Raw genomic sequence first — 14,528 nt, 5'->3', positions numbered from 1 at the left:
TCAGATTTTGCCAGTCGATCACCTTCAGGAAAGTTTGTTTACAGTCTGAAAGTCTCACCATGGTCATGCTTCTGGCAGCAAGGGAGTTTGTGAAGGTCACCCAAAATTGGGTGATATTCCAAAACGCCATGTGTGATGTGATCAGAGAGGTAGCCATCAGATAGAAAGCAAGTTTGATTTTGCATAAACACTTGGCTATAAATAAATATGTTTCTGGAAGATTTTGTGCAATTTCTTTGAAGGTGAAAATTGGCTTTATCGGTCAGTTGGGTCAGTTCGTTGTAAGGAAATGCTCAAAAAAATTTGACTAAGAAATGCAAAATGTGTATACTACATTGCAATTGGGAGCAAAACTTAGATATGTTCTTACAGGCAGGAATTTAAGCAGCAGTCAAATGTTTAGGTGTCTTTTCTTGAACGAAGACTGACAACAGTGGTTCATTCATGAAGCAGCTCCAAAAGCATTATTACTTGTTTCTTTGATTCCACTGGACATGCCGTGACAGTTGTTTTAGTAGATCATAATACGGTTAATTCTGAATGGTATGCAGCAGTTTGTTGGCTTCAGATCATTGACAAAATTGGGAGAGATAATCGAAAACATTGCATCTTTCTTCATTCTTCATTCTGACATTACCGTCTGTCACATGCTAGATTAAATGGTTGATTATTTGATGGAAGAAAACATTGAACTAATGTATCATTGCCTATATTTGCCTGATCAAGTAAGCACCTAATGCTTCAGTTTTGTTTCCTTATGTCAGATGTGTGGACCATGATTTTCATTGCTAAGAAGTTGTTGAATCCTTCCAAAACTGTTTAGAGAATAGAAAAAAAATTTTCAGGATTGCTATCAATGCATGGAAAAATTGTAAAATTTTAATGACGAGTGTTATGAGAAACAATAAAATGATTTCTACTATGAACGAAATATCCTGTTTTTTTTTTCCAAACAATCCTGTTGGAGGAACATCCGCAACCGAGCATTATACCAGAGGTTGAAAATACCGCTACAGTTGTAAAGTTCTTTTACTATCAAATGACCAGTTTCAGGTTCTTATACGCCCATCTTCAGGTGTTGTAACTTGATGCTGTGACCCCAGAGTGCCACAGTGGACGTGTACGAGGCACAGTGTGCTACCTACATAGCAAAGCATGCTTTGTGCTCACAGGTAGCACACCGCGCCTCATACACGTCGCTCTGGGGTCACAGCACCAAGTTACAACATCTGAAGATGGGCGTGTAAGAGCCAAGCATATAAGAAACAGTTACTACAAGTATCATTGCTGAATGCGCCCTGCGCAAGCGTGGTATGAACTAAGGAATAACCAAGCGTAGACTGTACATGTTTAAATGAAACGTCTGTTATACCAAATACAGAAGGCAGATACCACTGAACAGTTTAAATCAGGCCTCTGTAATAGTGTGTATATGGAAGTGCTTAATCTAACACATGAAATATATACAGGCATTTTCGTGAGCAAATAATAGTACATCATAAAAATGGAAACCATGAAATGGCATCAAAACCTTCAGTACACAGTACCTGAAAGAACTGAATGACAACACACAATTTCTGTGTGGCAGACCATGGTCTCTTCCACTTTGGTTGTCTGAGTGGGGCATTCCTTCAGTCAGCAACAACTTCCTGCTTACTGGCATTACGGATTTCAACTCGCCATCATTGTCACCATCATTTTCCACACCGTGCTCTTGCAGATAAACCCTTCTCTGTGTGAGAGAGGTCACAAGCAGCATTGATAGGGAGTATGAACAACATTGAATTACAGTTCTGGTGTTGCCGACCTTGGCCATAGTGCTGAACACAGCTCATACTCACTCCTCCCCCCCCCCCCCCCAATCACACACACACACACACACACACACACACACACACACACACACACACCACCACCACCACCACCACCACCACCACCACCACCCTTCCCTCTTGCGCTCCCTGCTGAACAAACTCCAGAATCAGCCCTTACAGACCTGGCTTTACCGGAGTTAGTTGTGGCCAGATCTCCTTCCCTGTTTGGAGTGTCTTCAAATGATTGTGTTAAAAATTCTTGAATTCCAAAGGGTCCATAGAATGTGGGCAACAATTTTAGCTTATTTTTTCTGAAGCTTTGCTCACTCCTTTGAAATTCTGGGCAAATACCTTGTCCCCAATTTGGTAGCTGTTCAGCTGTCGCCCCCTCATTGTATCATGTGGCTGCCCTCATATAACCCTTCTGAATATTCCTCTTGACTTTCCTCCACTGTACAGCCACCTGCTGAGCACTTTTTCTTTCAGGCAATAAGTACTCATGGACCTTAAAGTTTTCACTGGAGATGAGATTTGGTAACATAGAAGCAAATTTCTGACTGTGGTCTGGTAGTTCTGGTGGCGCACAGTGTTAAATTTCATGGTTAAGCAAAGCAGTGAATGATCTCATTGACTTTGGTCTTTGGTGCGATGTGCTACAAGAGCAGATGCGAGGTTCTCTCATTTTTTTTTATTTATTTGTTTGTTTATTTATTGTTCCGTGGGACCAAATTAAGGAGAAGTCTCCATGGTCACGGAACGAGTCAATACATGAAATTATAACACGATATTAGAAACGGATAAAATGAAATATAAAAAAACATTCAGATGACAATTCGTAAGTTTAAATAAAGAAAATCAACAATGTAACACTGGAATTTGCTTAATTTTTTAGCTCATCCAGGAGCTCCTCGACAGAATAGAAGGAGTGAGCCATGAGGAAACTCTTCAGTTCAGACTTAAAAGTGTTTGGGCTACTGCTAAGATTTTTGAGTTCTTGTGGTAGCATTCCTTTCTGCACAAGAGTCAAGGAAGTGCATTCCACATGCAGATTGGATTTCTGCCTAGTATTAACTGAGTGAAAGCTGCTAACTCTTGGGAATAGGCTAATATTGCTAACAACAAACGACATTAAAGAAAATATATACTGTGAGGGCAATGTCAGAATTCCCTGACTATTGAATAGGGGTCGACAAGAGGTTCTCGAACTTACACCACATATAGCTCGAACAGCCCATTTTTGAGCCAAAAATACCCTTTTTGAATCATAAGAATTACCCCAAAACATAATACCATATGACATATGCGTATGAAAATATGCGAAGTAGACTACTTTTCGTGTTGAATTGTCACTTATTTCAGATACTGTTCTAATGGTAAATAAAGCAGCATTTAGTTTCTGAACAAGATCCTGGACATGGGCTTTCCACAACAGCTTACTATCTATCCGAACGCCTAGGAACTTGAACTGTTCAGTCTCGCTTATAATATGCCAATTCTGTCCGATCAAAATATCGGTTCTTGTTGGATTGTGAGTTAGAAACTGTAAAAACTGAGTCTTACTGTGATTCAGCATCAAATTATTTTCCACAAGCCACGAACTACATTATTTGATACTGTTTCAATATTACACACAAGATCCTTCACTACCAAGCTGGTGTCATCAGCAAACAGAAATATTTTTGAATCACCTGCAATATTAGAAGGCATATCATTTATATAAATAAGAAACAGCAGTGGCCCCAGCACCGACCCTTGGGGAACGCCCCACTTAACAGTGCCGCATTGGGACTGAACATCACTACCACTCTCAATATTGCGGAGAATTACTTTCTGCTTTCTGTTCTTAAAGTAAGAGGCAAACCAATTGTAAGCTACTCCCTTTACTCCATAATGGTCCAACTTCTGCAGTAATATTTTGTGGTCAATACAGTCAAAAGCCTTCGTTAAATCAAAGAAAACACCTAGTGTTCGCAACTTTTATTTAATCCGTCCAAAACCTCACAGAGAAAAAAGAATATAGCATTTTCAGTTGTTAAACCATTTCTAAAACCAAACTGAACATTTGACAGCAAATTATGTGAATTTAAATGCTCCAGTAACCTTGTATATACAACCTTCTCAATAAATTTAGCAAACACCAATGGCATAGAAATAGGTCTAAAATTGTCAACATTATCAATGTCTCCCATTTTATAAAGTGGCTTCACTACCGAGTACTTTAATCGGTCAGGAAACCGACCACTCCTAAAGGAAAAGTTACAGATATGGCTAAGTACTGGGCTAACATACATAGAACAATACTTCAGTATTCTGCTAGATATCCCGTCATATCCATGAGAGTTCTTGGTCTGTAGTGATTTAATTATTAACTCAATCTCCCTCTTGTCAGTATCATGAAGGAGCATTTCAGGTAACAGTCTCGGAACACTTTTTTCTAAGAGCGCTTTACGATTCCCTGTTGGGACTAGGTTTCTATTTAGTTCACCTGCTATATTCAGAAAGTGATTGTTAAATACTGTACATATATGCAACTTATCAGTAACACGGACATTCCCACAACGCACTGATTCTATATCCTCGACCTGTCTCTGCAGACCAGCCACTTCCTTTGACTGACCATATGGTTTTAATTTTATCCTGAGACTTAGCTATTCTATCTGCATACCACATACTTTTTGCCTTCCTAATAACACTTTTAAGCACCTTACAATACTGTTTGTAATGGGCTGCTGCATTTAGATTTTGACTGTTTCTAACATTTTGATATAATTGCCACTTTGTTCTACAAGATATTCTTATCCCTCTAGTCAGCCACCCAGGCTGCCTGTTTGTGCTAGTACCCTGTTTTGAACGTTCTAACGGAAAGCAACTTTCAAAGAGCACGAGAAAAGTCTTGAGAAAAGCATTATATGTTTATCATCTACTGTATCAGCACTATAAACATCTTGCCACTCTTGTTCCTTGATAAGGTTTACAAATGTCTCTACAGCAACTGGATCAGTTTTCCTAAACAGCTGATGACTATATTTAACACGTGTTGCAGCACAAAAATCTTTTAGAGTTAAAATTTGTCCATCATGATCTGAAAGGCCGTTCACCTTTTTGCTAACAGTATGCCCTTCTAGTAATGAGGAATGAATAAAAATGTTGTCTATGGTTGTTCTACTGTTCCCTTGCACTCTCGTTGGAAAGAATATGGTTTGCATAAGATTATATGAATTAAGATGGTCTACCAGCATCCTCTTCCTTGCACAATTACTTATGCAATTAATATTGAAGTCACCACATATAACTAACTTTTTGTATTTCCTATAAAGTGAACCAAGATCCTCCTCTAGCTTTAGCAAAAATGTTGTGAAATCAGTCTGGGGATCTATAAATAACACAACATTCAAACACCTTTTCAGTGCAGTACTTTGAAACATCAATTGACTTAAATGGGATGCCATTTTTCACATACATGGCTACTCCCCCACACCGCAAAGAGCTCCTCGAAAAGCTGCCAGCCAACCTGTATCCTGGTAAAGGAAGCCTCTGAATTATCTCCTTATTTAAGAAGTGTTCAGATATACCAATAATTTCAGAGTCAGCATCTATAAGCAGTTCACTAACTTTATCTCTAATACTTTGTATATTTTGATGAAATATACTAATTCCCTCATTACTCGGATACCTAAGCTTTTTCAAAAGTGGTTCCTTTGTTAGAGAGACTTCCCTTAAGCAAGAATACCTATCAGCTGACTTCAATCTAAAAAAGGTGCAGCTCTAACACCCACTACTGCAGCAATTTTCCCATGAGTGATCCCACCAACCCCACCTATGCTGTCACCTATAAGCTTTGCCAACCTCCCATCCCATACCTGTTGAGGTGCAGGCCATGTCTAGTGAAACCCGTCCTGCTGATAGACTCCACCACCACTGAAATGTGACCCATGCTTTCTGTCATCAGCGCACCCCCAAGTCTCATGTTATTATGCCTGACGGCTGTATTAAGACGAGTCCGATCGTGACGCTGAAACAGTTCCACGAAATGCACATTTGTGTTGCCAGTCTGAGTGGCTATCTTTTCCAGGTTACCATCTATGTCATACTTCCCATCCCTATCAATACTATTACCAGTCCCACCCACAATCACTATCTGATGCTCTTTAGTAAAATCCCTACATAACCCCCCTATGTTAACAGTCACCTGAGCCAATCCTGCATTAGGCTTCACAATGCTGGTGACCTGGTACTCACTCCCCAGCACTTCCTGCAACTGCTGGCCTACACCACTGCCATGAGAACTACCTAACAGCAGAACCTTCTTCTTCCTCTTCGACTTTGCAACTGTTCTAGCCACCGTAACTACTGAGGTCTGCTGCATACTTCCTACATCTACAGCTACAAGAGATTCCTCTCCACTAGACTCTGACAGTTGGTCATATCTATTGTAAACACCAATAGTAAAACTATCTGAAAATCTTCTTCTCCTAGCAGATCTCTTTCCAACAGCCAGCTCCCATTCCCCAACCCCCTTGTCCCTCCTCATCCTATCTAGCTCCTCCTGCGCAGTTTTTCAACTGCGCCTGAAGGGCACAGATCTTACGCTCAATCCCTTCCATGTATGAGGGGTTGGTACAATATGGCATGGTGGTGTTATATTGTACACCCATTGCACCACAGAATTGCTTGAATTATTGTGCTGTGAATGCAGTTGCACTGTCAGTAATATGGACTGTGGGGGGAGAAAGGTACCAAATATATCTTGCAGTTTCTGAATGACATCTTGTGTGGTTGCTCTTCCAGTTGGTAACAACTAGACAAACCAGGTAAACGTGTCCACACACACCAAAATGAACTTATTGCTGGCCTTAGATCTAGGTAGACCTAACAGAATCAATGTACATCTATTGGAAGTGTCTGTCCACCATCTTGGAAGCTAAATATCCAACCTTATTTTATTGGTTGGGTTTGCTCGTCCCACACACAGGTGTGTGGGACGAACATTTCAGTTCTTGTTATCCACATCTGGCCATATAAATTATTGTATGATCTATCCTCTTGTCTTATATACCCCACCGGAGGCTCCTGAAAATATTTGAGTGGTAATGGGACCAGTTACCCAAGCATAACCATCTCAACACCCCTACCCTCTGGGGCCTCACCACTTTGTGGCGAGTACATGCTTGGCTACACGGGGCCCTTGCCTTTACAGCACTACTTCCTCTTTCTGTGGTGCAAATCTACACTTTGATTATCTCTTACTTCCTCTGACTTTCTGTCAAATAGTCCTTTTGGTGCAGACCCTGCCTTGGTTTGGCCATAGTGCCATAGTGTCTTCCATTAACAATTATATGGTCCATTATTGGGTTTGACCTGCCATCTTTTCCAAATTTTACATAAGTGCGTATTGTGCAGGGAAGGTTGCCCACTGCATTGTATGCTCAATGTCTTTACCCTGCCAGCCTTCCTACTTGTTGCCACAGTATGCCCAAAACCCAGCATGGTAGCCATCCCAGCGTGGAGCGGTTGTCAAGTACTTGTGCAGAGGTAACCGCCTGACCACACAGGAATCACACTGTTGGTGCATGCACTTTACACTGCCCATGTATGCCATGGAGATTGTGTCCATAATGTTTGGGGTACGAAGGCTCCCAGCAATTGATTACTGGCCAGGTAGCCCTTGCTGAGGCTGGGTAACACCCATGGGGAGAGCCCCCATTTGAAGTAGGTGGCACTGTGATGGATAGTTCACACATGAAGCGACTTAACGCTTTCTCCCGCTCCTCATCACGTGGCCCCAGCAGTCTCTTTGAATGGAAAGACCTCGTACTGTGCAACTAAATATAGTCCCAGCGTGTTCCCTTCTTCGGCCATACTGTGGGAGGAACAAAGGATGAAATGACAAGGAGAAAAATACTCCCTCTGATACCTGATCCGTACCAGGACTGAAGGGGACACCTTTTTGGCCACAAAGCCCTTATTTTCTGTGGAACACATTGAAGACAAATATGGGGAAGTTGCAGGCATCTCTAAGGTCACAAGCAGTTCTCTCTGGATTAAAACGTCATCTCCTAGTCTGTCACAGGCACTGCTCTCTTGTGAAAAGTTGGGTGACATTCCTGTGACTGTCACTCCCCACAAGAGTCTCAATAAGGTCCAGGGCACCATTTTTTGTCGTGATCTTATTTTACAACATGACAATGAGCTCTGGGCCAACTTAGAGCGATGGGGTATGCATTTCATCTGTCGTGTCCACAAGGGACCAAGGGAAAACAGAATTGTTACTGGGGCCTTCATCTTGGCTTCTGAGGATGATACTTTACCTGAGAAGGTCAAGGTGATGGTCTACCAGTGTGATGTGAAACCTTATCTTCCTCCTCCTACGAGATGCTTCAAGTGTATGAAGTTCAGACAGGTGTATTCCCATTGCACCACTACTACCCCTTTCTATGGGGATGTAGACATTCGTTGCATGCAAATGTTCTTTGTGCCCCTTCCCCTATCTGTGTAAGCTGTTGGCATGCTCCATCCTCCCTGCTCACCAAATGACTCTGTTTTTAAGCATGAGGAGAAAATCCACAAGTACAAGACTCTCGACAAGCTCAGAAAAGGTCAGGAAAGGTGTGAGTGTCTTAATACCATACAAATGACACAATCTTAAGCTACATCCTCAGTGTTGTTGCCTTGTCTGTTGGTACTTTCCTGCTTTGTGCCTATTACAGTGGGCTCTCGGAGCCACCTGCTAATGACTGCCTCTCCTTCCCCTCCCATTGAGGCAGTTGGGGGCCCTCCTGGTGCTTCCACTGCACCCAGTTCGGGAGCATTGGCTCCCTGCCTGCTGGGGACACTGAGCCCCATCCCCCAGCTGGAAGTGCCTCATCTTCCTGTGGCTTCTCTGGCTAGGAAAAGGTCCCTCAAGGCTCTCCCTCCTACGGTTTCTGCTGGTCCACAACTAGATGCCAGATCATGGCTGAAGGAACCACAGGCTGCTGGCCGTTGGACTTCTAGTTCTTCCTCTATCCCTGCAACCAATTCAGGAAAACCTTCTCAGTTCTCATTTTCTGAGGAGGAGGAAGAGGAGGAGGAGGTGGAGGCGGACAAAAGGAAGTCCTGTAAGAAGAAGAAAACACTGGTGGTCCTCACACAACCAAACTCTGCATGCACTCCTCCTATGCCCAAGGTGGAGATCCCAGTGGCCACTGAGGCACCATATCTCCTCAGGCAATGTGCTGCAGAACATACGTCAGTGGATCTCCTGATGTCTCAAGTGGTGGCAGCACGTGGTCTGTGGTCATAACCTGACCAACCGCAGTCTCCAGGCCCCTTTGTGCCCCCATAGTATGCAGTCGGATCCTCCAGTGGAATAGTAAGATTTTTCCACCACCTGACTGAGCTATGGCAGCTTTTAAGCACTTATCCTTCATTCTGTACTGCCATCCAAGAAACATGCATTTCCAGCAACTCGGACCCCTGCCCTCTATGGCTACTGAGGTTATTTTAAGAATCATACTGACTATGAGGGGGTATTGGGTGGAGTTTGTATGTATATGCAGGACTCATATATAGTTACCTTGTGCCTCTTGATATGCCTTTGAAGGCTGTGGCTGTGTTCAGGTAAGGACACATCAGGATTTTACCATCTGTAATGTTTATCTGCCTCCCGATGATCTTGTGTCCAAGAATGTACTGTCTCAATTACTTTCTTGGCTTCCCCCACCTTTCCTAGTGTTGGGCAACTCCGAAGCCTATAATCATTTGTGGGGTGGAGCAGTAATCACTGGCCATGGTAAAGACATTGAAACTTTCCTGGCACTGCTCGATCTCTTCCATATGAACTTGTGTGCCCCCACGCACTTCAGTGTGGCACACAGAACTTATTCACCCATTGATCTTCCTTTTGCAGCCCTGGACTTCCACCATCTATCCACTGGAGAGTCCACGATCTTCTGCCACTCCTTCAGTATTTCTCCCCAGGACACCCTCCCAGATGGCTTCTCTGCAATGCTGATTAGGATAGGTTCACTTCTGCTGTTGTCCTAAGCTGCAAGGCAGTATCAATGCAGCTGTTCAGCATACAATGGCAACTCTTTTGACAGCTAACTGAGGCATCATGTCTTTTTCAGGATACCACCATTGAAAGCAAGAATCTTGGGAACAGTGTGTTTCCACCACGTGTTTTTCCACTGCAAGTATGAGTAAAGATTAGATGTCTCTATAGCTTCCACTGTGCTGCAGGTGTACCAAATACTTCCTTAGATGGTTCCATTTACACTGATCCAGACACAGTCACCAACCATTTTGCTGAGGGCTATGCTTGTGTACCTACGTCTGAGAACTACCACCCCACCTTTCTGCTAATTAAACTGTAGGTGGAGCAGATGCGCTTCTCTTTCACTACCCGCTTCATTGAATGGGAACCCTCCAGTGCCATAGCCCATTGCCCTAATATTGCTCCAGGGCTAGACCGCATCTACAACCAAATGCTGAAGTGTCTGTTAGTGGATTGTCAGTGTCACGTCCTTGCCCTCTTTAATCGTATCTGAAACTAGGACAAGTTCCCAGTGGCAGGAAAGTGCATAGTTCCAGTACTAAAACAGGATCAGAACCCCCCTAAAGATGGACAGTTATCGCCCAGCCAGCTGTACCAACATTCTGTGTAAGTTGCTCAAACGCATGGTGAGCAAGCGGTTGTGTTGGCTCCTTGAGTCTCGGGGCCTTTCGGCTGCATCTAAGGGTGATTTTTGCAAAGGCCACTCTACTGCTGATAATTTGGTTCATCTGGACTCCACCCTCCGGATGGCCTCTGCATGTCCTCAGCACCTCATAACTTCTTTTTCAACCTACAGAAGGCTTATGACACAACATGGTCACCACATCCTTACTATGTTAAATGAGTGGGATCTCCAGGTTCACTCCTGATTTTTGTCAAGAACTTCTTGTTGCACCATTTATTCCATGTTCAGCTGGGTGCTTCATTCAGTACCCCCAGCATCCAAGAGAATGGCGTACTGCAGGGATCTGTACTGAGCGTCCCCCTCTTTCTGATGGCCATCAATGGTCTAGTTGCAGCTGTGGAGTCTTTGGCATCGCCCTCCTTATATGCTGACAATTTTTGCTTTTATTATTGCTCCTCTTATGTGGATGTTGCTGAGCATCACCTACAGGATGCCATATGAAAGGCTCAGTCATCGGCTCTCACCCGTGGCTTTGTTTTCAGCTACCAAGACTCGTGTCATGCACTTGAGCATTAATATTGAGGTCACCCATCTGGCTACATGACTGATCTTTCTGGGCATGACCAGCATACAGCTGAGCACCTGCTTGTCAGTTTCTAGGGTGAATTGCCTATGCTCAATGTAGTACTTAATTTTCTCCTTACCACATGTGCAGTATGTCCAGAGTTTATAATTCAGAGATTTAATAAAATTTCTGTAAATCATTCAAACCCCTTGAAGCGTATGTTCTTTCTCTGCAAACTCACAAATAAGTGTTCTGAAAAAATGGCTATCCTGGCAAATATGGGTGCTTCCTTCACATTTCGTAAGATGGGATACCGTCTGATTGCTTCAACTCTTTCCAGATTGATGGAAATCTCTGTTGGAGACCATATGGCCTAAAAACTTCATGGTAGGACAAGTGAAGTCACCTTTTGTGAATTAATGCTATGCTCTGCCCCTCCCCCCCCCCCCCCCCCTCAATCCACAAAAAACTTCTCTTGTGTGTTGAATCAATATGTAGGACCAGTTCATCAAGATAATGAGAGACATACTGAAACTTGATATCGGAAAATGCTGCAGCCATTAACTATGAGAGCACAGCTGTGCCTGTAGTCAACCCAAATGGTAAATGATTAAATTCAGACAGGTTCTAATCTGTGTCAGAAATGCTGTTACATGCTTAGACTCTTCTTCTAATGGCATTTGATAGTATGCCGGATTAAGATCTACTGTGGTAAATATCTTTGCCTTCTTAAACCATCCATCATAGATATAGATAATATCACCACCTTATTTAAGTCCCTGTAGTCCACAACTAGTCAATGTCCGCCATTAGCTTGTGGTCCAAGAATATTGGAGCAATGTATGGTGACTTCCATAGTCATCACATCTTGTTGCATAGAGTGCAGCTTGATTAGGTCATGATGCTGTGCCGTTACATACAGCATTAATATCGATAACCTTAGAGTTCCTTCATATGACAAATAGAATACAGTATCTTATAGTGTACCTGAAACAGGCACTACAAATTTTCACTGCCATATGCGCCCTGCACAAGTGTTCTATGAACTAAGGAATAACCAAGCATAGACTGTACATGTTTAAATGAAATGTCTGTAAGATACACATACAGAAAGCGGATAACACTGAACAATTTAAATTGGCAAATGCCTCTGTAATAAAGTGTGTACACAGATGTGTTGAATCTTTACAGCTCATGTAGCTTATGAAATATGAAATGGTGACATAACCATAAGTACACAGTACCTGAACGAATTGAATGTCCAGCACGTTAACGACACAGTTTCTATGCATCCAGCTTATTGGCATTCCATACGTGTCCAGTGTGTTTGTGCCAGGCATACACAAAGGTAGTCCTTTGGCTGATAGACCGTGGTCCCTTCCGCTTAGACACAGCCGAGTAAACACACAGTCTATCCGTGTCGGGTGTTCTTTCAGTAAGTGATGACTGTCTGTTTGCTTGCATTACAGATTCCAATTCTGTTGCTGTCACCACCTCTCTCTCCCCTGTGCTCCTGTAGATAAATCTCAATGTTAGAGAGGTCACAGGCAGCATTGATGGGGAGTATGGCGAAACTGAAATACAGTTAAAGGTGTTTGAACTAGGCCAATGTGCTTAACATGGCACAACTTATTTTCTATTTTTATTTGTGCCAAATGAAATCCATTTTGTAATGCCACTAAATTATGAACTGACCACTGCAACTGAACTTGATTTGATGCACAAAATTTTGCTAGTCAAAGTTTATTCCACATCACAGTAAAATTAATGTGTGATCTTTCTTTATACAAAACGAGTTCAGAGTTCAACTCGATTGGAGTTAATTTCTTTATTCTATTCTATGGTCAGCTGCTTGCTGCAATTTCCACTTTGGAAGGAAGGACGTGGGTAAAAATTGTGTGTTTACAATACTTCCCAAAAAATTAAAAGTAACAGTAATTTAAATTTCCACCCTTCAGTTTTGATTGTGCTGTCCTTCCTCCAATAATCAGTGCCATAAAAATGAAATTTCTCTTCATGTTTGTGACACAGTTGAAAATGATACTAAATGTCCCCTTTGTTGCATGCTAAAAGCAGAATTATCACATATTTTAGTTTAAGCATGTGGATTAGATATTTAAACTGAAATCGCTTCTTCCCAAAAAAAGGCAACTTAATAAAATAAAAGTACAGTGTTATGTGGCACAAAGGAGAAATTTTGTGATAGCTATCAGGTTAAAAGTAACCAACATCTTTTGTAGGGATCTTATTTCATTGTTTAGAAATTTTGCTTGCATATTTTAGTATATTAATTATAACATTAAGACTAATAGGATTTTGTTTTATGTTTATTTCAGAGTGGGCTTATTAACATAATGTGTGGCTATGGCGTCCAAGAACTCTCGGTGAGTTTCATTTATCATATCATTTGTTGTAGGTTATGATCACTTGTCATTTTAATCTATCAGAAGGATTTCAAAAGATGATGTGAAGTTGTGTAGAGGAGAAGGCAAGTGGACAAAATTTCCTGGTCTGAAATTTAAGTGATGAACAAAATAATGGACACATTTGATAGTTATTTGTTTATTACAAGTGTGTTGACAGTTTAGATTTCATTCGCCTTGTATTTGTTTTGGACCAGTTCCAGACAGTGAACATTTTTAAAGTGGATTTGCTACCTGTTTCATGAAATACACATTTTCAGAGACAGGGCTATTTATTTTGTGTTAACTGCAGTTATTAATAAATCATTCAGCTTAATTTTTGTAAATTCAACTTGCAGAAGAATATTCCAATTTCACAAAAGTCACATTTTTTCAACAAAAGTAATTTTGTGTAAGGCTGTTTATATAGATCTTTTTCAGTAAATTTGTTGTTTGGACATAAAATTTATTTACATGTTCATTTAACAACTTGAATGTTTTAAAACAGATCGGTTAACATACACTTAAAAGTTAACTGTGCTCGTAAATAATCTAGTCATACATTAGGACACATGACTTACTGTAAGATTGTGCAGTAAGTATAATGTTACAAATTTTGCCCAAAGCTAAGTTCAGAAACAGAGTTGATGTGTAAGTAAACAAATGAACATTTTTGTTTCTGCATAATGTGTACCTTTCTTGCACAAAGTTGTGTAGCAGTGAGTTAAGTGTCACTTTTCCTCACGACATTGTAATTGCACAGACAAGTAAATCTTTTCCTGGAATTCTCTTTATATACGTGTTAACTTCTGACTACTTCTGTTAGTAGCAGTAAGGTGTTTATACAGTGGCCACGAACCACTCAGGTTGGTTTGCTGCCGTTAGAACTAGTCTGAAGATTTTCTTCAAATTGGTAGACTTGCACATGCAGTAACTGTTCCTTCCCCCCCCCCCCCCCACCTGCCCCCTTTGCCGTATTCCCCCTCCCACCCCCATCTCCCCCCCCCCCCCCCACACACACACAAACAACAACAACAACAACAACACCTGACACTGCACCTGGCAGTCTGTAATCTCTGCACACCCC

General features: G+C 41.8%; 1 protein-coding gene across 1 annotated transcript in view; it reads left to right on the top strand.

Moving 5' to 3' along the window:
* Positions 1-14,528, top strand: part of LOC126475132 (tetraspanin-33-like) — a 59,566-nt gene that overhangs the window by 24,066 nt on the left and 20,972 nt on the right. The window contains exon 5 of the mRNA XM_050102726.1: positions 13,376-13,423. Within this exon, the coding sequence (XP_049958683.1) occupies positions 13,376-13,423 (48 nt within the window). The remainder of the gene's footprint in view (positions 1-13,375; positions 13,424-14,528) is intronic.

The sequence above is a fragment of the Schistocerca serialis genome, chromosome 4 (genome assembly GCF_023864345.2).
Source record: "Schistocerca serialis cubense isolate TAMUIC-IGC-003099 chromosome 4, iqSchSeri2.2, whole genome shotgun sequence".
In the NCBI taxonomy this organism is placed as follows: Eukaryota; Metazoa; Arthropoda; class Insecta; order Orthoptera; family Acrididae; genus Schistocerca; species Schistocerca serialis.
The sequence above is the reverse complement of the archived record's forward strand: the minus strand, read 5'-3'. Positions and strand labels throughout refer to the sequence as shown.